This window comes from Pocillopora damicornis, chromosome 2 (genome assembly GCF_964200805.1).
Source record: "Pocillopora damicornis chromosome 2, jaPocDami1.2, whole genome shotgun sequence".
In the NCBI taxonomy this organism is placed as follows: Eukaryota; Metazoa; Cnidaria; class Anthozoa; order Scleractinia; family Pocilloporidae; genus Pocillopora; species Pocillopora damicornis.
In genome coordinates this window covers 25,516,990-25,539,148 of record NC_142671.1, presented here as the reverse complement: position 1 = coordinate 25,539,148, position 22,159 = coordinate 25,516,990, and the positions used below count along the sequence as shown (strand labels likewise).

The 22,159-nt window shown below is 40.4% G+C and overlaps 2 protein-coding genes across 2 annotated transcripts; both read left to right on the top strand.

The window, feature by feature from the left end:
* The first annotated feature begins 2,675 nt into the window (after nucleotides 1–2,675).
* On the top strand, nucleotides 2,676–10,280 carry LOC149050482 (uncharacterized). Its single transcript, XM_089196596.1, has 3 exons — nucleotides 2,676–7,838; nucleotides 8,228–8,327; nucleotides 8,560–10,280. Exon 3 carries the CDS (start codon nucleotides 8,722–8,724, stop codon nucleotides 9,190–9,192), a length of 471 nt encoding a protein of 156 aa, XP_089052722.1. The 5' UTR covers nucleotides 2,676–7,838; nucleotides 8,228–8,327; nucleotides 8,560–8,721; the 3' UTR covers nucleotides 9,193–10,280.
* A 5,886-nt stretch (nucleotides 10,281–16,166) lies between these two features.
* On the top strand, nucleotides 16,167–21,713 carry LOC149050481 (uncharacterized). The gene has a single exon (XM_089197212.1). It carries the CDS (start codon nucleotides 16,280–16,282, stop codon nucleotides 21,563–21,565), a length of 5,286 nt encoding a protein of 1,761 aa, XP_089053338.1. The 5' UTR covers nucleotides 16,167–16,279; the 3' UTR covers nucleotides 21,566–21,713.
* The last annotated feature ends 446 nt before the right edge of the window (nucleotides 21,714–22,159 follow it).

The following is a 22,159-nucleotide window of genomic DNA, read 5'->3' as shown; positions in this document are numbered from 1 at the left end:
TTCGGTAAATCGAGATCAACATTTCTAAAATACAAAACCAAGAAGTGAGAGATAAAGCGTACCCATTTGAGCTCTAAAAGAAGTATGAAGAGCGATTACTTCGAGACCCAAATATGTCAATAATCCTTTACATGTCATTCTGCATTGTCTTGTTCGCATACTTTCTTTTAATGTTAATTACGGCGATACTGCTAAGTCTGTCTTGTCCCATTGTGGATCTTAAAAATGTCTTGATGCGGCGACGGGCGCTGAAAGACCTTTCAGCAGAGCACGAGGTTGCAGGAATTGCGGTCAGGATGGAGGCAACTTTATATAGAACGGGTAAAATGTCATGGAGACCATTTTGATGCATGGTCTTTACCATCACGGCTGCGTTTTTTCTCTGGCATGGGTCCCCGCAGTCGTAGTTTTCAAAGATTGACTTCTCACCTGATAGCATTTCACTATCCACGCCATAGAAATTTGATACAGTTTGGATGTTGTTGATGCTTGGAGAATGGCTGAATACGATTTCACCCAATGTGCACAAAACCTCCTGGTCATTGCCTTCAAACCTTGATTGAAGTTCACTGACGACTTTGTCAATACTTGTGTAAACTGTGATACGAAAGTGGTCTTTTGCCGTCTGTTGTGAGCTGTCGTTCACTGCAGCTGGTGTCTCGCCAGTAAGGCCCTGAAGTCGGCGTGATGGTCTGGTTCGAGGCACCTTGGCATCTCTGAAGGTAAATTTCGTACCCTCGATTCCTATTCTGATTTTTTGGCGCTATAACATCAGCATGTGACCACATCTGAGTGGAGCTCTCTTCATTGCGACAATTGCTCAGTGTCTTAACGACAGCATCAGCAGTCTTCTTCGCAGTGATGACATCCATCTGTTCTCCCTGTTGATATCTACTCGAATTATCAGTGTTGGATAAGATGAGCTTCAAAACCATCAAGCCATAAACAAACTCAAAGTCACAAATTGAGTGGAGAAGCGAATTACTTTCGTTGTAGGTCTTGGGATCCCGATCCTTTGATAAAGTGACCAGGGCTTCCATTATCCTCGGCACTTGCTCTAGCACGGCCCTCACCGCCGCCCAGCGACAGGACCATCTAGTGGTACTCAAAGAACTTCATGAACTTCAATGTCCTTGAATAACGCATGGCGCTTGGTACTCCCGTGTAAGAAATTGTAAAGACTCTGGGCATTACGGAGAGTTTCAATTTCAGTCAGAAGAGCCAAATTAAAAGATGACCATAACAATGTACATAAATTCCGAGAGGTGAACATTCCTTCATACGCTTAGCAAGGCCCTTGCGAATCCCACTCATGTTCGCAGCGCCATCAAAGCATTCGGCAATAATGTTTTCCAACCTTAAATCCAGCTTATTTATGGCTGTTTTTGCGAGCTCGTACAGAACTTCCCCCTCCGTAGAAGCAGTGGTCTGACAAGGTCTGACAAGGTCTGACATTATTGCAAGTAGCTCATTTTAGATGGTGGGTGATTTCCACTGAGCATGCAACTGGAGCTGCGCCTGGAGTTTTGACTGTAGCCATGGCAAGTCTTTGCATCGTAAATGGAGTAACTCGAAAAAGTTTCCTCTGTTTATATCTGACACTTCCCAGATATCGTTTCGACTTTCTTCATGGCCTCTAACAGCAATATTTTGCAAAGCAGAGAAAATCAAGCACTCGATTATCACTTGTAAATATTTCCTGTGTTAGGGTTCGCATGGGATCCACCCATATCTAATTTCGCCTGGTTTTTGCGGTTATTTAAGCGGTAAATAATTTACGTTCATTTGAGCGAAGCGAATTAGATCGTAATGATGTCAGAAATATGAATATTCCTGTTATTTTCCGTAATCTGAGAGGTTATGATAACCATTTTATTTTGCAAGAAATCGGTCAAATTGTTAAAAAAAACTATACAGTTGAAAAACAGATGAAACTCAATGTTATTCCAAACAATATGGAAAAAAATATGTGGCTTTCATGCTTAGTGATCATTTGGTTTTCCTTGACAGTTTCCAATTTGTGTCAAGCAGTTTGGACAAGCGCGTGAGTAATCTCCCAAATGAGGCTTTTGAAATACACATTACATCCCGTGAAAAAGAGTCTATCCATATGATTATATGTGCAGTTTTGATAAGTTAAATGACACACAATTGCCTGAAAAAGAGTATGAACATGCGCAGAAAGTGTGATAAACATCCAATCTCAAGACAATGGGTGATTATCATGACCTGTATCTTGGATATGATGTTTTGCTTCTGGCTAATGTATTTGAAATCATCAGAAACACTTGTTTGCAGTGCTTCAAACTTAAGCCATGTCATTATTTCACATCTCCTGGACTGTCATGAGATGCTATGTTGAAGATGACCGACATAAAACTGGAATTGATGACTGATATAGATACATTTCAGTTCATTGAAAAAGGCACATGTGATGGTATCAGTTAAATTGCTAACAGATATGGAAAGGCTAATAACAAATATATGAAATACTATAGCAAAGATAATAATAATAAATATATGAAAAACTACAACACAGATGAACCATCATAATATATCATGTACCTTGATGCTAACAATCTGTATGGCCAGGCAATGAGTCAATATCTATAAGTCGAACTTCTCATGTGCTGAATTTAATAGTTATTTGGGTCGACCCAAATTAATTGAATTCTACTTTGATTCACATGTTCAATTAAACATGTCGAAATGAATTTCTCTCAAATAAAATGTGATGTAATCCTCGTCACAAGGTCTTTCTGTCCAACGTGGCGGACAACGACTCAACGTTTACAGGAATAAGTCTGTTTAAAATGCTTAGGGAAATGCGAAGGCGTTGCCGTGTTTTGCTACGAAGGAAAACCATCATCCTCCTAAAAATGAGGTGCATTTTAAGCGTTTGTCTACTTTGTTGATTTCCTTGATGCAACAAAACAGAGAACTGTCAAATGTCATTACTCCTGTCCGCTCCTGTCGTCGATTGACAAGGAACACTGGGTGGTGGGAGACTGTCTGGAGCAAGGTGGGCTTGAGTCTTGCAAAGAAAATCATAACTTTAAAAACTACTCGATAGTCTTATTGGCCATGGTTGATACCCACTATAGATTTGTTTGGGCCAGTAGCAGATTTCCCAGCAATTCACATGATGACATAATATTTAAGACTACAAATCTATAGACAAGAATCCAAGAGGGTTACATACCAAAGATGGGGAAAACCATTGATGATGTCACCACTAACTACTGGTGATTCAGCATTTCTCTTGTGCCAGTGGCTCATGAAGCCATTTAAAAATGCCATGCCATCTCCTCAGTAGAACTACTTTAATTATAGGTTAAGTTGAGCACGCATGGTCACTAAGGGGGGCTTATGACTAGTTAAAAGGACGATGGTGTGTATAATTAAGAAAGTTTGAAAGCCAACTGATCGGGTCTGCGCAGCAACTCTTGCATATATTGTCCTACATAATGTGTGATAGAGCGGGGAGTCACTATACCAAAGAAGCTTGATTTGACCATTAACCCAAACACGCAAGGAAGAAAACCTCGGTCTTCTGAATCACTCCAAGTTCTATGTAAAGAAATGCCAGCAGTAGCTTATAATTATCTAGTTTCATATGCCATAGAAATATATCATATATATCAACTAAAACATAATAGTCTCAGAGATCCGTACAACGGTATATATTTGAATAAACATTCCCGCGAGGAATTGTGTTCAACAGTCTACAAAGGTAGCGGAACTCTTCTGAACTATTGTCAGTGTCTTCCTCACTTTTTGGAAGAAGCTGTAGGTAAACTGTCCGAAATGCCACAGGAATTTTGTAACTGTTGCTGCAGAATTTTTCTCCTGGAAATATACATGGCAGTAGACAACTGACTTTCTTATGACCCAGCCTAGGCAATCTTCGTCATTTTAAAAAACAGAGCAGTTGTTGTAGAAAGGATTATGGCACTTTAGGCGACGGTATTTCGTCTCCTTGAAACAAGAAGAGCACATATCCAAGTCCTCCACAGCCGCCATTTTCCGAGAACAGCGCAAAAACCTTTTATGGCAAATAGCTCAAAAGTGTTAAACTTTGGGTAGAAAATACATTAAACAAATTTATGCATTAAATTAAGCATAGAAGAACATATCATATAGAAACAAAGAATGTTTACAAAGATTTATGGAATGGCAAAGACAGACTCAACAACTATGAATATCCAAAAGATTCCAAATATTTTGACAAAACATATAAGAGAGTCATTGCAAAATTCGAAGATGAGGTGGCAGGTATACCAGTTACTGAATTCATTAGACTACAATCAGAAGTGTACAGCTACGTAAAAGACAAAAACAAAGGAGACAAAACAGCAAAAGGAATCAAAAGGAATGTAATGAGAAAAGATATCAAACACACTGACTATGAAAATACATTATTCAACAACGAACAGATATATCATAAAATGAAAACGATTAGAGACAATAATCATCAACTTGGTAGTTACAAGCTAAACAAAGTATCACCATCCTGCTTTGACCATATGCATACATTCACAAAGGTGGCATGATATCATATGCATACAGACATTACCAAACACAGAACTAAACTTTTCGAGTAAACGTTATAAAATTTTTTGTGAAGAATTACATAATTGTGTAGACAAAATGTGAAGCTAATGATTGGTCAAAAAAATCAGACCATTTTTGACCCATATCTTAGGGAAAGTCCCTGATCGACTTTCTGTTTCAATGCCGCCATTTCCAGGGCAGTATGTCAATATTATTTCTTTCGTTTATCACATTTTAATATCTTTATCTGTTTGCACTTATACTATAGAAATTGTTTGATCTTAATATTTTATAATCTCTCACCTTTATGGATCCATAATGTAATAAATATACTATGGATTATTATGCAAAAACACCAGCGCAAAATTACCGCCCAATAATTGTAACACGGAATTACTAACATCTGGTGAATGTGCTTAGAAAGCTCCAAGTACTATATTACTCACGTCGTGCAGGTAACAATAACTTACAACTGAGAATTGAGGTATGGCAGATACTTGATGAATTGTTGAAACTGTCTGTAATAACTAAAACATAACATGATGCATACATCCGGCAACACTTAATATAGGCTGATAATATATGAATATAACATTATTTCTGAATTCAGTTGATGGAGTAAGAAAGTCCAAAAGCCATGATTTCACCAACACTTTCACTCCACAATTGACACTTGACGAAAACTAAAATTATCTTGCCATCAACTCTGTTATCACGAGTCAGAGCTCCTACAATGTTTCAGCAAACTGCAACAACATTACATCGAAATAATCACGATAGTGGAACTACTTGGACAACCGTGACATTACCGAATGGGAAACTTTCGTATGGTGATATCAGCTACTTCATACAACAGTCACTTGAATCAAAGAGGCATTCAAAACCAGGTATTAAGGTGAAAATACTTCCATCATTTTTCAGAGTATTGATACTGCTTGAAACAAATTACCAAGAGGATTTGCAAACTGGTAACTTTGCAGACCTTCTTGGATTTTACGAGGATATTATCACAGCAACATCATGTGGAACAAAACTTCCAGACATCACAACACCGGTAGATAACATTTTCATTCACACGAACATCATTGTGATAGTGTTGTTTCTAGTGTTAGTTCCAATATTCTCTATTGTTAATCTGTCAATAATCTACCTTCGAGTTTTCCATTGCATATTGAGCCTAAGAGCATCGTACGATAAAATCAATTCAAACATTATAAAAGAGATGCATATACATCTTACAGATGCACTTGACAGGCCTCTTTATTTCAACAACATTCCAATTTCATTGATTTTGATTTTGAAAGAAGACTGAAATATGTAACAATAATGTACATGTCAAGAGTACGACTTATCAGAGACAAAAATGGTCGTGATAAATATTACAATGTGGACACCATGAGGCACAATACCGAAATGATTCAAAATGGTGAAGGTATTTTTGATATTTTAAAATAAGTCGCAGGCAAGGTTGCCTCCAACTGACAGGAAAAGCTGCCAAAGTTATCGCTACCAAGGCAGAAACAAAGGCCATTGAAAAAGGTGCAGAACATGTGAGAGATAAACAGGTCAGGTAATCGGAGAGAAAATTTATGACAAATTCAATAATCATAAACAACCAAAACACCAGAGACAGGACACGAAAGGTGTTAAACAGCACAAACAAGACACTGGTCCCTATATCAATCTCCAAGAGGATAAAGGAGAAAAAATCATCAAACTTTTACATACAAAGACACAGAACAAGAAAATGACACAATCAAAAGAGCCTCCAAATAAACATTTTTTGGTATCACAAGAGTTTAATAAATTGATTGACATGTTAATTTTATATATAAAGGGGTAAGTTTCTAAAGAAACTGTGGTGCTGCGTCGGTAGGAGAGTATAACAACTGGGTTGAAAACGTAAATTGGCCACCGTAAAAGAGTAAAAAAGCTGACGTTTCGAGCGTTAGCCCTTTACGTGAACCTCCACCAATGTCATTTACTACATACCTTGCACTTATTGCAATAAGTTATATATTGGCGAAACAGGAAGACAACTAGGTGACCGATTCCCAGAACACCTTTGCGACGTGGAAAGAAATGACAAGGACACATCCAAACCAGTCGCTAAACACTTTAATCTCCCTAATCACTCAAAACAACATAGGGCAGTTTGCGGCCTTTCCTTACATCTAGGCAGTTTGGAAAGCCGCAAAACACTAGAACAAAAATTTATCTTCCAGATTGGCACAATTAATCCCCACAGTATCAACGAGCACTTTTCATTCAATTAATTTATTCTTGTTTTCTCGTCAACATACTCCCACCAATAGCGTAACTTCACTTTCTACATATAAACCCACACACAACCCTCAATTCCTCCTAACGCTTGAAACGTCAGCTTTTTAACTCTTTACGGTGGCCAATTTACGCTTTCAACTCAGTTGTTTACACTAAATTACCTGCTAAATTTTAATCTTATTATACACACGAGTTTCAGATCTTCAGAAATTTGTGAGACATGAATGTTTCTATTGATTTACAAAATCCAATAACATTACCTGCAAATGGTCAATCGCTAGAAAAAAGTGGCGACAAGTTTGTGGTTGATTCCAGCGATGAATCTCATCCATTGATTGGCATAATGCATATTTTGAATTGGACTCCCAGATCACAAACAACAGAGTGGTATATTGGTATGGAATAGTATGTTACAGGTGCAAGCAGAAAAACTGTAAGGGACTCGCTACTAACATACCAGGACATTGGGCTTGCTGTAGATGGTTTAAGTGAAATCACAGTGAAGAAGGAAGCAAAAGAAGAAAGTGAACGACAAATTCTGAACAGGCTTAAGCTCTCCATGAAGCCACATATGTGTTCAGAAAAGCTAGAGGTTGACAGAGAGGATATAGTAATGGACTTTTTCCAGTGTTCATTTTGATCCAGTGATACCTATCAAAGTGCAGATCAAAGGAGAGCCAGCAGTAGATACAGGAAGAGTACTTTGACAAGCATTCACTGATGTTTTTGTTGAACTTGCTAGTGGTTCATCCTGTCTTTGTTTATTCAGAGGTGCGCATGCAAGACTTACTCCTGTGTACAGCACTGAACATGTTTTAACAGGTGTATTTGAAGTTTTGGGGAGGATGATAGCACACAGTATAATTCAAGGTGGACCTGGCTTCCCTTATCTTACCCCTGGGATCTAATAGTACATAGCCTCTGGGGATTTTTCAGAAGCAGTTGGAAGGTCCTGTTTTGTGGATTTTGGTGATAGTGAACTTGCTGGCTTTGTTGAAAGGGTAAGGGCTTAACATTTTCACCTTTAGCTAACAATGCAGTTAAAACAATTCAGTTTATGTGAGGTGAAAACCTCAATATCATAATACTATTATTTAACATCGTATTTCTATATGAAATTCTTTTCTCTATACTTATACACAGCTAAAGCTAAAATTGCTTTCTGACATCAAGTTGCTAATTCTTGTTTAATGTGTTCAAATTTTGCCTGCTTTGTTTCACTCCAACTCATGCATGCATGTTACAACAATGATATCAGAGCTATGTCCAAAGTTTCTTATCCATAGTAACTTATCATCATCTTTTACTTCTTGTTTACTAGCAACAATACAAGACAACACAGTCCATAATTCGTAATTAACATTATTTTTATTCTGAATTTACATCAAAGATGGGTCTACAGATGACCTTTGGAAAATTTCTAAAGATGACAGCTTTTGGAGGAGCAAGAGACTTTCATGCAAGAGTGTGGGCAAAGTAGAAACCTAAAAGTGAGTTCAATTTCTTGTATTCTGCTGTACTAGTGTTTTACACTTGTAGGTTTATTTGTCCACAATATCCTGCATTTTCCTTACAATCACGTTTAAATGCGGTAGATTCTCCAAGTACTCTAGTAAACAGAGGAAACTTTTCATCTAACAGCAGCATAGTTACATTGTAATAATAGTTGGAGCACATTTCTGCAGGGAGTTGAATGAAATGATTCTTTTTTCTGTTTTACAGGAACAGAACAAGTGTGAGGTCGTTCAATGCCCTGTGTTGAATGACTCCATATTGAAGCACAAGGCCATTCTTGATCAGCTTTAGAGCAGTTTATCAAATCCCTAACAGCATGAGACCAGGAACTCCAGTCGCCTGAACGATGCGCATCAAGGTCTCACCACAATGCTCCAACGTGCAAGACACACTGTGTATTGGCCAAAGATACAAGATGACATCAGTAAGATGGTCCAAAAATGCAATGAGTGCCAAAGGCACAGCAACAAGAATTCCAGACCTCCAGAACGACAGATCTCAGCAACTCATCCAATGGAAATCCTTGGAATGGATTTGGTGAATTTCCGAGGCCAACATGCCCTAATTAAGGTTGATTACTACTCTGGTTTTCTCACCTATGACACCCTTGTGGATAAGACAATCGACGCTGTCACTGCAGCACTAAAGTACATTGATATCACCAAAGCCCAGACAACATACCTTGATACTTCAGTGAGCAACATTCTAACATCCTCTGCCGAGCTATTCTACAGCAGGCGAACCAACATGCGTCTCAGCATGGCTCCAGCAGATCTTAAGCCTATGAAGCGGGACAATTACACCTATCTGCCGAACCAACCCATCTGGTTCACGAATTGATGAATGGAAACCTGGGTATACTGAGTCAAAAAATACCTCGCCAAATTCATACTGGATCGCCAATGACAAGACCAACAGAAGGATTAGACAAAATAAGCGTGACCTCAATCCGCGTTTTGATACTGTTGCACAGCAGCGACCCCATGCACAGATCCCTGTAAGGTGTCCAGTAAACTTGTCAGACGAGAATCTAACACCGCTTGTTCCGCCAACACCTTCAGAGAAACCTCCGGCAGACACTCCACCTGTCAGTAGCAGTGAGAAAGAGACACCAAAGAAGGCCAAACAGCAACAACAACCGGAGCCAAACAGCCGTTTCACCATCACCACTGACAAGAACGATTTTCAGTTCGAAAACCTTCTTAAAAAGAGGCATGTTGTATTAATCGTTCTAGCTTAAGTTTGTTATGGACAGCTCCTTGTTTGTACATAATGTACCTGGTGATCGACCTGTTGCTCGAATGCCATGATATAATATGAAGAGTTTGCTATCTTTTCTCGCTTTCGTTAATTTCTTTTTCACTATAGCAGAACACAACTCGAACATGAAGGAAACGTTAGCAATCAGGTTATGCCTTGTTAGTTAATGTAGGTCATGTTAGGAGTTGTGTTAAAGCTAGTAATGATACTGAAATATTTGTTTTATTTAAAATATCACTTTATCTCTCCAGAGTATGTTTTAAAGGTTACAGTACAGGACTGCCTATCTTGAGGCTTCTTCAAAGACCTTTGTTTAAGATTGAGCACTTGTATATAGTGGACCATTAGCAATGATGGGAGAGGGGAACTTGTGACAAAGTTGAAACGTACATAGTACATGGTGAACAGAAGAGAAAAACATCCTCAACAAAAACGTCCACTTGAAAAAAGAAAGATTTTGTTGTCATTTGGCCTGCTTCCACAGTTCCTAATGGTCCAGTTTGATATCGAGATCTTTTACTTGTCAAGTTAAGTTTCTTTCAAATGTTTGTGGATGGAGGATGGATTTAGATTAATAAAGTAGAGAGTAAACTCGTAGTTGTAGAGTAAAAAAATTGTAAAACCTTATTAAGATCGAGATTATTTTGATTAAAACATAGTTAATTTTATATTGAGTTTCTGTTCTCTACCTTCACCAAGTCACCCAACTAGGCAATTTTTACGCAAACTGTAAAAAACTTGTGCCATTTCTGAAATGACATTTTGTCCAGAGGTAACTTTAGGACTTAACTGACTTAAAATTTCAACAGGACTAGGTCATTAAGGCCATGGCCACCTTTGGGTGCTAATGATCAGATACCATTGACCAGGCAATTAACACAAAAAAAGGTGTTATTAAAAAATTGCAATTCGTAACATCTAAGAACAAATTAATAAAGGGTGAATGTTTAGTGGCTGTTGCACTGTGTAAAAACAACAGCGTACTTGTATAACTCCTGAAGTTGTAGATTTCAGCAACCTGTGAGTGGATGAGCAGGGTCACTTACTAATGGCAGTCAAAATTGTTGATAATGCCTCCAGGTACACGTCAATGCCAAAGCTGTCAGAATACTCCAGTGGATCAACTTCGCGAACAAGCTCCTGCAGCACTACCTCTGGTAAGTCAAAATTTACATCTTCAATTTGCTGAAAACTAAGACCGTCATCACCAGGTACAAGTTCAGAATCATAACCAAACCATTAAAGGTCGTCCATGGCAGTACCATGGTGGAAATCTGATATTGCAGCAATACTGTTATTTCGCATGTCAACTATGCCATTTGTCCAGATTTGAAGAGGGGACCAAATGCGCTCAGTACAAATCGGATGATTATTTTAGGCAGAGGTAAGCCTCTCAAGTCCTCTATTTGTTATTGGCAGAAAACAAAATGAAGTACAAAGAGGGGAATGTCATTGCCACGGTTAAGGACACCTGATTCCTCCATTGCCTTGAAAGTGTAGTAAAAAATGTGACACAACATGCAAACAACGTCTCTCTATAGACGTTCAATCGTCAATTGAACCTCTTGCCTCTTCTATCAGCTCCCACACCTTAATATTCTCCCCACCGTGGTCTGTTCTCACACATGATGGCCAACCAAAAATGCGTGTAGCAGAAAGAAATAGATCCCCACGGTCTCACTCCTATTGTTAGTGAAAAACTTAGAGTATACTATGCACCTCGAAAACCCATCAGTTGCCCCACGAACGACGAATCCCCCATTTGACTAAATTGTGATGCCCATCTATACGCCACAAACTGTTGGGTCCTGAAACAGAGTACAATCTCTTGTAACATTTACTGGGTCAACACGGCCAATACTTGACCTTAGTCGATGCCGTTGTATTTGAATCCCAAACGATCTTAGGTAGCCATTTATAACGGGGCTTCCAACTACAAACCCATGTTCTTGTATAAACTGTCGCACTACGCCATCAAGTTGTTCATTTGCCATGTCAGTAAACCCCATGATTTTCTCCAGGCCAAACTCTACAACTCTTCTCTTTATGGTCCACCTCGAAACTACTAACCTGCTTGCTTGGTGCTTCCATTTAAATCCCAAGGACCTTAACTGGGTTAATGCATCTCTGCTTATTTGCAATCTTGGCCGGCCGAAAGAACCTGTGTGAATTACTAGAGGAGTTTCCAGAGAGGAAATTGCCAAATTAGTACACTGTGTGAGTTTTCTTGTCGTCTAGTCCATTCTATGGATAACAAAGTGAAGTTGTTTTAGAGCTCTCGCAAAAAGGTTCCACACTCAGACCCTCCGGGAACTAGAGGTAGGATTTACTGTGAAGAAAGAACAGCATGTTCCAAACGTACTATGATAGTTTCTCTGGTAGCACTAGTTGAAACTGAGGACGTCTCACAATCGTTTAGGAGATCCACAAGCGACTGAAAGAACCCTTCCCAATCATCCGTGAAGGAGGAAATACTGTCAGCCACCTTTAACTGTCTCTCGTCATTCCCATTCCCCGGCAATATACCATGCAAAGATTCATGGGATTTGTAGATCGATTTTCCGCACTTCTCTTGCTTGTGATCGTATACAGATGAATGTGATTGTTTTTCTTCTTCCATTGTTAAATTTTATCAATTTTAAACATCCTTAAGTGCAATTTGACTTGTTGAATATGACTGAAATATTTTTCTTTTGAATTTTATTCATTCACATCGTTGATTGTGATTTAGCTTGTTGAATGTGACTGAAAGATCTTTTCTTGAATTTTTCACCATTTGGCTTGCTATACAAGTATGATAAGGGAACTTTCATCAAGGACTTAGCTGAAACTAACTGGGACATTATTGATGTAAATGGAGATGTAGATCCTGCTGTGGAAATGTGGAACATCCTTTTTACTGATGTTGTTAACAGACTTACGCCAAACAAGAGAACTTGCATAAAAGGAACAAAAACACCTTGGATGACATCTGACCGGTCAAATGCCATGCGTGACTGAGATTTTCATCATAGAAAGGCAAGAAAAACGAACTCAAGATACCACTGGGAAATGTTTAAAAAGATCAAGGGCTTTGTAAACAAACAGGTGAAAAAATGCAAATCGGAATTTACTCGCATTTCATTAGCAAGAACAATAGTAATCCCAGGGAGCTTTGGAAGACAGTTAATGAGTTCTCCTCGAAGAAGTCCAACTCGACATTGTCTTTAATTGAGGCAGATGGCGTTTTGCACACTGAAAAAAGCACTATAGCCCGGGTTCGAAATGTGCATCTCTCTCTTATTGGAGACAAGCTAGCGATGAAAATTGAAGAAAAACTTAAATCTGCAGTTAACAAAAGTAAAACGTTTTTCTCACCCACCTACTCTCACTCTTTTGGCAAAGAAAACTTGTTTACTTTTTCTGCTATCACTGAATCCTTTGGTCTCAAGCAACTGAAAGCTTTACGAACTAACAAAGCTACAGGATTAGATTGTCTCAGTGCACGATTATTAACGGATTCGGCTCAGTGCATGGCACCTATAATGACCAAATTATTCAACCGGTCACTTGAGGCAAGCACATTCCCGTTGATCTGGAAAATTGGTAGTGTCTTCTTAATTTAAGACGGGCGAAAGGATGGACTGTAACAATTACAGACCAACAACTGTACTCCCAACCATCAGCAAGAATCTTGAACGAGCTGTACACCAGCAACTGTACAGTTTTACAGCCAGTTGTACAGTCAGACTCCAAACAGCTTACGGCAAATCAGTTTGGTTTCCGTCCCATGCTATCAACAGTAACTGCTCTAGCCCATTTCGCTGACAACACACTTCAGTCTTGATAACGGCTGTTTTGCTGGAGCAGTTTTCCTAGACCTCTCCAAGGCCTTCGATATTGTGAACCATGCACTCCTTGTTGAAAACCTCAAGGCTATTGACACTGACCCCCAAGCCGTAGAGTGGTTTGCCCCATACCTTAATAGTCGGTACCACGTAACATCTGTTGAAGGCTGCCAGTCCCATCCTCGTGAGGTTCTCGTTAGAATACCTTAAGGTAGCATTCTCGGCCCTCTGCTATTTTTCATATATGTCAACGATCTTGTATGTAGATGACATAGTGATATACTTTAGTGGAAAACACAGTCAATATACACAATACCACCTAAATGTCGACCTTGCAATTTAGCTGAATGGTTTAACAGTACCTATCTGACATTGAACACTCAAAAATCAAAGTTTTCATTGTTTGGTAACAATTGCAAGTTGCAAACGACCAAGGTATCAAGCTGGAAATAGATAATGAAGAACTTGAAAGAACAGATTCAATCAAATATCGCGGTGTAGTCATTCATAACAGCATGGCATGGCATGGCATGAACACATCAAATCATTAACTGCCAAAATAAATCAAAGGATCGGCTCACTGAGACTTGCCAAAAACATCTTTTACTATCAGAAGTGCGAGTCACGTTGTACAATTCTTTAATAATTCCACTTTTTATTTGATTAAATAACCAAGCTCCTTTTGTAAACATATTTAAGTGCATTTCATAGTTTTTGTTTTTAACTTGTTATCTATTTATGATGACTATTATTTTATTTTACAGGGCCTCACAGAACACCACTTTCCAGTGACATGAGCCCCCTTTATAAAGACTGCTATTATTATTATTATTGTTGTTGTTGTTATTAGATAACACCAATTACGCAGCAGAGAATGGGGCTTTTTCACTAATCAATTAACATCTCCTGAGTAGGTTTTCAAAATAGCGGTAGTGTCAACCAGAGGTCTGTTTGGGAAGGTTTCCTTATACGTCTCCAAGGGGAGTGTAGATATCGCTGAAGCTGTGTCTAGCTCCATCTTCAGTGTGTGGCCATTAATTTTTGGTTTCACCCAGATGACGTCACCAACTACCCCATGGTTAACATTGTTGACTTCTAGGGATGCCACCAAGCTATCATCATCGCGCTCATCATCTACCTCGAACGAGTGAAGATTGGGGTTCTCGTCCCTTCGTCTTCGGGTAGAGTTTTGACTCTTTCTGTGCGGCATACTCTTTGGATATGGCCTAATTTCCCGCATTTTCGGCATGTTTCATTCCTGAAGTAACACTCGGCTGACCCGTGTGTACTACCCCCACATCGATAACACTGAGATTTTGATTTAACATCATCTTTCCCTTTAGGAAATCTTTCGCTATCCTTGTTTATTTTGTTGACTTCAGACTCTTTATTAATGTTACCCTGCAATTCTATTGTGCCTTTTGCTGCCGCTTCCATTGCTTAGGCAATTTCTGACGCTTTGGCCGATGACAAATCTGGCTCGGAGAGTAGCCGTTTCTGGATAAGTTCATTGTGTAGTCCACACACTAGTCTATCTCTTAACGCGTCATTCAGGTTAGTTCCGAATTCACAATACAGCGACAATTTCTTTAATTCAGCAAGGTAAGAACTTACGGTTTCACCTTCGAGTTGGTTCCTTTTGTGAAAGCGGAATCATTCTGCTATGAGCAGTGGTCTCGGTGACAGATGCTTCTGTAGTGTTTCTTCGATAGTCTTGAAAGACAGGCTGGATGGCTTGGCTGGGGCGGCCAAATTGCGTAGTAATCCATACATTTTGTTTCCCATTAAGCTTAGCATTACGGCCACTTGCTTGTTGTCCTTAATTTCGTTGGCGATGAAGTATTGCTTTATACGTTCCACATAGGCGTTCCAATCGTCGTTCGTTTCGTCAAACGTTTCAATCTTTCTAATCGGCATAGTGGCGAAAGCTTGAAGTTTCTCTGGTTGCTGCGTAGGATCTAAATCCTCGTCGAATCAACATAGTACATCACAACAAGGTTAAATCAAACATGACGGTTTACATTCAACGACAGGCGCACATGGCATGCGTGCGCATAATAGTACCAAAACGGCAGACCATCATGTGCGACATAGCATTCTCAAGATTTGCAGGTACTTGTTGTTGTTTATGGTGTTATAGGATATCACAATGATGTCTCAACAAGTGTTTAGGATAAGATATACGTGGTTAAGAATGGTGTCATCAATTTCAATGAGAAGGTTAAAATGAATGTAGTTGATCCTGCCAACAATCAAAATCCTGTGTCTAAAAAGATACATGACATTGACATAAATAGATTAAATAACTGTTACAAATCGTAACAAATACTATAATAATAATCTTGAGCATAATAATGAAAAATCCGTTAAACTTGTTTCGTTTAATAAATAGGCGTTGCCTCGTGTTGACAGATTTATTCGATGACAAGAATCGTGATTGACATTAATTCAATAGATTGATTTAAAAGCGTTAGATTATTATGTTTAAGTCAGTTTTTCAGCAGAATCGAAGTGAGAAAAAAGTTATTTTGTTATCGTTTTTCTGTCTCTAAATCCGCTTACCTGGAGAATCTGCTAACCCGTAAAGTGAGACTGTTGTAACGACCCGCCACAGAAGTAAGTTTATATTGAAGTTTTTTAATTTAGTTACAAGATAAAGACTTGATTTGCGTTTGTTCTAATTACGAATTATAAATGTATTTCTTTTAGATCGAATAATTATTAAAGCTTGGCTTAATATTATACGGTTTGTGGTGGTCACTTGATCTAATCAGTTCCGAGTAAGGAAACATTACATTCGATTTCTTGGTTGTAACGAAGAACTACGCAATCCTGAGCACATGGCGGAGGAAGCCCTGAAAACTGCCAAAACTGATCGGAGGACTGCCAAAGGAACGCTCACACGCTGTGGAAAGTCCTTAGCGAAGTTAATAGAAGCGAAAAGACCAGAGCAAGAGGTAAGAGATGGTCTAAGTAAACTGCAGTTAGCCTTTGACAATCTTGTGGCGAAGCATGAAAATTATTCGCGTTTAATCGAAGATGACACTGAGTTCGAAGTGCAAGAGGGATGGATGGGGGAATGCCAAGAAGACTTTATGTCAATGGAAATGGACGCAAAAATATATTTGGATTCTTTCTTCAGTAAGGAAAAGGCCCCGATGAAAACTAATCATACATCTACAGCATCTAAAACGAAAAATAGTGGTGTTGGTGAGCCGGGAAGTAGTGGAATTCTGAATATGCAAATAGAAGAAGACGCCCTTAGTGTAAGTTCTGGCGATAATGATCATCCAATCAATCCAATTAGCACCCATCAAAGTACAAGTTCCGGTAATGATAATTTCACACCAGACCATGAAGGCACATCCGTTGTTTCCGGACATGAAGTAAACCCCAATGCTACAACCGGCGCCTGTGGTTTTAAGATGGAAAAGCCAAAGATGCCTAAATTTACCGGAGACGTAAGAGATTATGCCATTTTTCGCGCCGATTTTAAGCACGCGATAGAATCGAAATACAGCAAAAGAGATGCAATAACTTTTCTTCGCACATGTCTGCAAGATAAACTATTAGAGTTAATCAAAGGGATAGGTTCGGACTATAAGGCAGCGTGGGATTATTTGGACTCTATTTACGGAGATCCAAGGTTCGTGTCCGACACCATCACGCAAGACATAGTAAAGTTTAGAGCTCTGCAACCAGGAGAAGATGCAAGATTTTGCGACTTAGTCCATTTGGTTAAACGAAGCTTCAACACTCTGAAGGAGGTCGGAAGTCAAAATGACATGGACAACAGTCACATGCTATCTATCATTGAGCAAAAAATGTGTTCGGATGATCGAAAGGTTTGGTCACGAGACTTGGAGCGTCAGGGAGAAAAAGCAACTTTAGAGCGACTGATGAAGTGGATGGACGTAGAGATGAAATCACGTATGCGTGCTACTGCTCCATTGAGATCTAGCAGATCAGTCTATGCCTTGCAAGTCGAAGCTCCCAACCAGAAGTGGTACAAATGCTGGTACTGTAAAAACTCGTCCCATTGGCCAGATACATGCCCTAAATTCGCTGCCCTCGGTATCGACCAACGTATAAAAGTCGCCAAAGAAAACCATGTGTGCTTTAGTTGCATGAAAGCAGCCGGAAGAGAACACCGAGTTGACAACTGTAGGAGACGTAGAAAGTGTACGAAAACCGAGAACGGAAGGGAATGCATGCATTTTCATCACCCGTTGCTTCACAAGAGCACCGCAGTCAAAGTTGGCGTCGCGTCACTCTCCGAGCCACATGAAACTCTTTTGCCGGTGGTAACATGCAAGATTTACGGTCAAAATGGGTTCCAAAAGCAAAGCAACACTCTCCTTGACTCGGGAGCGCAGATCAGCCTAATCCGCGAAGAAACAGCAGCTGCACTGGGACTCAAAGGAAACGACACCGCCGTAACACTTACGAAAGTGGGAGGAGAAGAGGAGACGATCAAGACCAAAGTTTACAAAGTTCCTGTATCATCAATAGACAACACCGAGATGTTCTCAATCAAGGCAATTGGAATTCCGCGCATTAGTGAGGAAGTGTCAGCAGTCCAGCTTAGACCGATCGCCAAGCTTCTTGGACTGGAGAGCGAAAGGATACGCAGAGGCAATGGTCCTGTCGATTTACTAATAGGAATCGACCACGCCCAGATGCATACTGGACAGACCAGGCAAACTGGACAGCTAGTTGCAAGAAGAACACCTCTAGGATGGGTAGTTTTCGGTGGACCGTCAGGAGAAACACAAGTGAATGGTCGCGTCTACCATGTAAGATTTGCTGCACCGGTAGAAATGTCAGATTTTTGGAAGACTGAGGCAATGGGAGTAGAAGTTAAACCGTGTGTTTGTGAGGCTGACAAGCTAACGCAAGCCGAAAGAGAGGAAGCAGAAATCATTTCCAAGTCGTGTGAAAAGGTGGGCAAGCAGTGGATGATACCTTACCCCTGGAAGAAAGACCCCATGCTGTTGCCGGATAATAAGCCATTGGCGATGAAACGGTTGGAAAGTACGGGGAGACGCCTTAAGAAAGACCCAGAAAAAGGAGTGGCTTATGACAAACAGATGGAAGAAATGAAGGAGATGCAGTTCTCAAGAAAGCTGTCCAGAAAAGAAATGGATAATTACAAAGGCCCGGTGCATTACATCCCACACCATGCTGTTATTCGACCTGAGAAGAAGAGCACACCCGTACGAATCGTCTTCAACTCCTCTTCAGTCTATCAAGGTCACGCACTGAATGATTATTGGCTTAAGGGGCCTGATTTGTTGAACAATCTGTTTGGAGTAATCTTGAGGTTTAGAGAAAAAGAAGTAGCAGTGATGGGTGACATATCCAAAATGTATCACCGTATACGCATCCCGGAAGAGGATCAACATGTTCATCGGTTCCTGTGGAGAAACTTGGAAACGGAAAGAGAACCCGATGTGTACGTAAAAACAGTCCTGACGTTTGGTGATAAGCCAGCGCCTGCCATGGCTCAAATTGCGTTAAGAAAAACAGCTGAAGAAAACAAGAAGGACTATCCAGAAGCAGCCGAGGTGCTCACAAAGAATTCCTACATGGATGATATTTGTGGTTCTGTAGACACTGTAGCACAAGCTCAGAAGTTGACAAGAGATCTAGACAAAGTACTCGACAGTGGAGGGTTTGGCGTGAAGGGCTGGACGTCGAACAAACTTCTAACCAAGACAGAAAATCAGGAAAATGAGTTCAAGATGTTCCAGGAAGAAGTTGAAGAAAAGGTGCTTGGAGTGATTTGGAATTATGTTACAGATGAGTTCAGCTTCAAAGTTAAAGTGGATTTACTGTGCCTGACAGATTATTCAGTAGACCGTGGAGTAAAGATGACCAAGAGAACTCTTCTCAGTCAAGTTGCCCGCTTCTACGATCCCATTGGATTCGCTGCTGCATTCGTCATCAGAGCCAAAATAGGTTTACAAGAACTGTGGCAGATTGGTCTTCACTGGGACGATGAGCTTTCATATGATGTAAAAGATAAGTGGATCCAGCTCTTCAAGGAAATGAAGGAACTTGACCGGATTGGTTTCAAGAGGTGTCTGGTTCCACCCGAAACTCCAGAATTACCAGTACTGTGTGTCTTCTCAGACGCCTCACAAGAAGCATTTGGGGCCTGCGCGTACATCCGCCAGAAAACGAAACAAGGCACCTATGAAGTAAACTTCGTTGCCGCTAAGTCTAGAGTGGCACCCCTAAAGCAACTAACAATTCCACGCCTGGAATTACAAGCAGCCGTTCTCGCCTCCCGCCTCGCGAAAACGATAGTGAAAGAGTGTACGATTCAATTCGCCGATGTCAAATTCTTCACTGACAGCAGCATCACACTTGCCTGGATTCAAAGTCCTTCCCGCAGTTTCAAGCCGTTTGTCTCAGCACGGATCGGGGAGATCCAGAATAACTCGGACCCAAGCCAGTGGAAGCACATTCCCGGTGAAGAAAACGTAGCAGATGATGTCTCGCGAGGATTGCATGTAAAGCAGCTTACGGGTAGATGGATGAACGGCCCGGAATTTCTAAAACTGCCAGAGGAACAATGGCCAGTCCAAACAGCTACACTGCAACAAGAAGGAGATATGGAGCGTCGCCACCTTAATGCTGTCACTACAGTCCCGCCTGCAGATGTCGGAAATGTAATCGATGTGAAGAATTTCTCCAGTTGGCGAAAACTGATACGAGTTACCGCGTGGATAAGGCGATTAACAGAGAAGATACGCCTCAGAAGAAACACACTCAGCGGACGAGAAGGACCTCTCATGCCTGAAGAGTTAAAGAAGGCTGAGATGTCATGGATCAAAAGTGCTCAAAAGGATTTAAAGAGCCGAATGAAGAATGGAGACTTCAAGACATTAAGCCCATTTATAGACGACAAGGGGATCATCAGGGTCGGAGGAAGGATTGACAAAGCAATCGTGTCCTACGAAGAAAAACACCCAGTGCTGCTTCCCAATGAGCACAGAATATCCCTGTTGATCACAAGCCATATGCACAACCATGGGCATCCTGGAGTAGCAACCACGACTGCAAAAATAAGACGAAAATACTGGATCTTGAAGGCGAATAAGCTCAGTAAGGCTGTGAAATTTAAATGTGTTTCTTGTCGAGAAATGGCACACAAGGCAAAGACGCAGTTGATGGCAGACCTGCCAGCTCTCCGTTTAGCACCGCAAACGCCTCCGTTCTACTATTCCTCGTGCGATTACTTTGGTCCATACAATGTGAAGATAGGGCGCAACAAGACAAGAAAGCACTATGGCGTCATCTTCACGTGCTTAAACACAAGAGCCGTCCATCTGGAACTAGCTGTTAACCTATCACCAATGGAATTTATCCAGGTGCTAAGAAGGTTTTTCTCTATCCGTGGATACCCGGCAGTGCTACTGAGCGACAATGGGTCACAAATGGTTGGCGCAGAGCGGGAATTGCGCGAAATGGTCGAAGGTTTAGATTCTGACAAACTCCGTGATTTCTGCGCTGAAAGAAGTATCAACTGGCTGTTCACCGCTTCAGCTGCCCCTCATCAGAACGGATGTGCTGAGGCACTCGTCAAAAGTTGTAAGCGTGCCTTGAAGAAGGCAATAGGAGAACAGGTTCTGAGTCCGTTCGAGTTATACACATGTCTGCTAGAAGTCGGAAATCTCGTTAATCAACGCCCGATCGGCCGTGTTCCAAATGACCCGGATGACGGCAAATATTTATGCCCGAACGACATGCTTCTTGGAAGAGCAACACCGGAAGTTCCTCAAGGCCCATTCCAAGACACGAAAAACCCGCGACGCCGTGTAGAATTTGTGCAGAAAATTGTGGAGTCATTCTGGAAACGTTGGAGCAGAGACGTACTGCCAGCGCTAGTGATAAGGAAAGTATGGCATACAGAAAGGCGAAACGTTCAAGTCGATGACATTGTAGTCATGGCGGACAACAATGCTATCCAAGGTAAATGGACCATCGGCAGAGTAATCGAGGTGTATCCCGGGACAGATGGCCGAGTCCGTAATGTCAAAGTAAAAACACCAGCCGGAGAATACAGCCGCCCAGTCACCAAGATTGCTGTTATATATCCTGCTGAGGGATACGACTAAATAAAATTAGGCTGACTTCAAGAAGGATAAGGACTACGCCCTTATCGGGGCGGAGAATGTTTCGTTTAATAAATAGGCGTTGCCTCGTGTTGACAGATTTATTCGATGACAAGAATCGTGATTGACATTAATTCAATAGATTGATTTAAAAGCGTTAGATTATTATGTTTAAGTCAGTTTTTCAGCAGAATCGAAGTGAGAAAAAAGTTATTTTGTTATCGTTTTTCTGTCTCTAAATCCGCTTACCTGGAGAATCTGCTAACCCGTAAAGTGAGACTGTTGTAACGACCCGCCACAGAAGTAAGTTTATATTGAAGTTTTTTAATTTAGTTACAAGATAAAGACTTGATTTGCGTTTGTTCTAATTACGAATTATAAATGTATTTCTTTTAGATCGAATAATTATTAAAGCTTGGCTTAATATTATACGGTTTGTGGTGGTCACTTGATCTAATCAGTTCCGAGTAAGGAAACAAAACTTAGAAACTTATCCCATGCAAATACAGTAATGTCGCATTCATCACATTTCAGTTTAAAAATGGAGGTGAATTGATTATTCAAGAAACAGGTTTTTATCAGATTTTTTCAGACTGC

Coding starts and splice junctions, on each gene's coding strand:
- LOC149050482 (XM_089196596.1), top strand. CDS start 8,722: ATGCTCCAACGTGCAAGACACACTGTGTATTGGCCAAAGATACAAGAT.
- LOC149050481 (XM_089197212.1), top strand. CDS start 16,280: ATGGCGGAGGAAGCCCTGAAAACTGCCAAAACTGATCGGAGGACTGCC.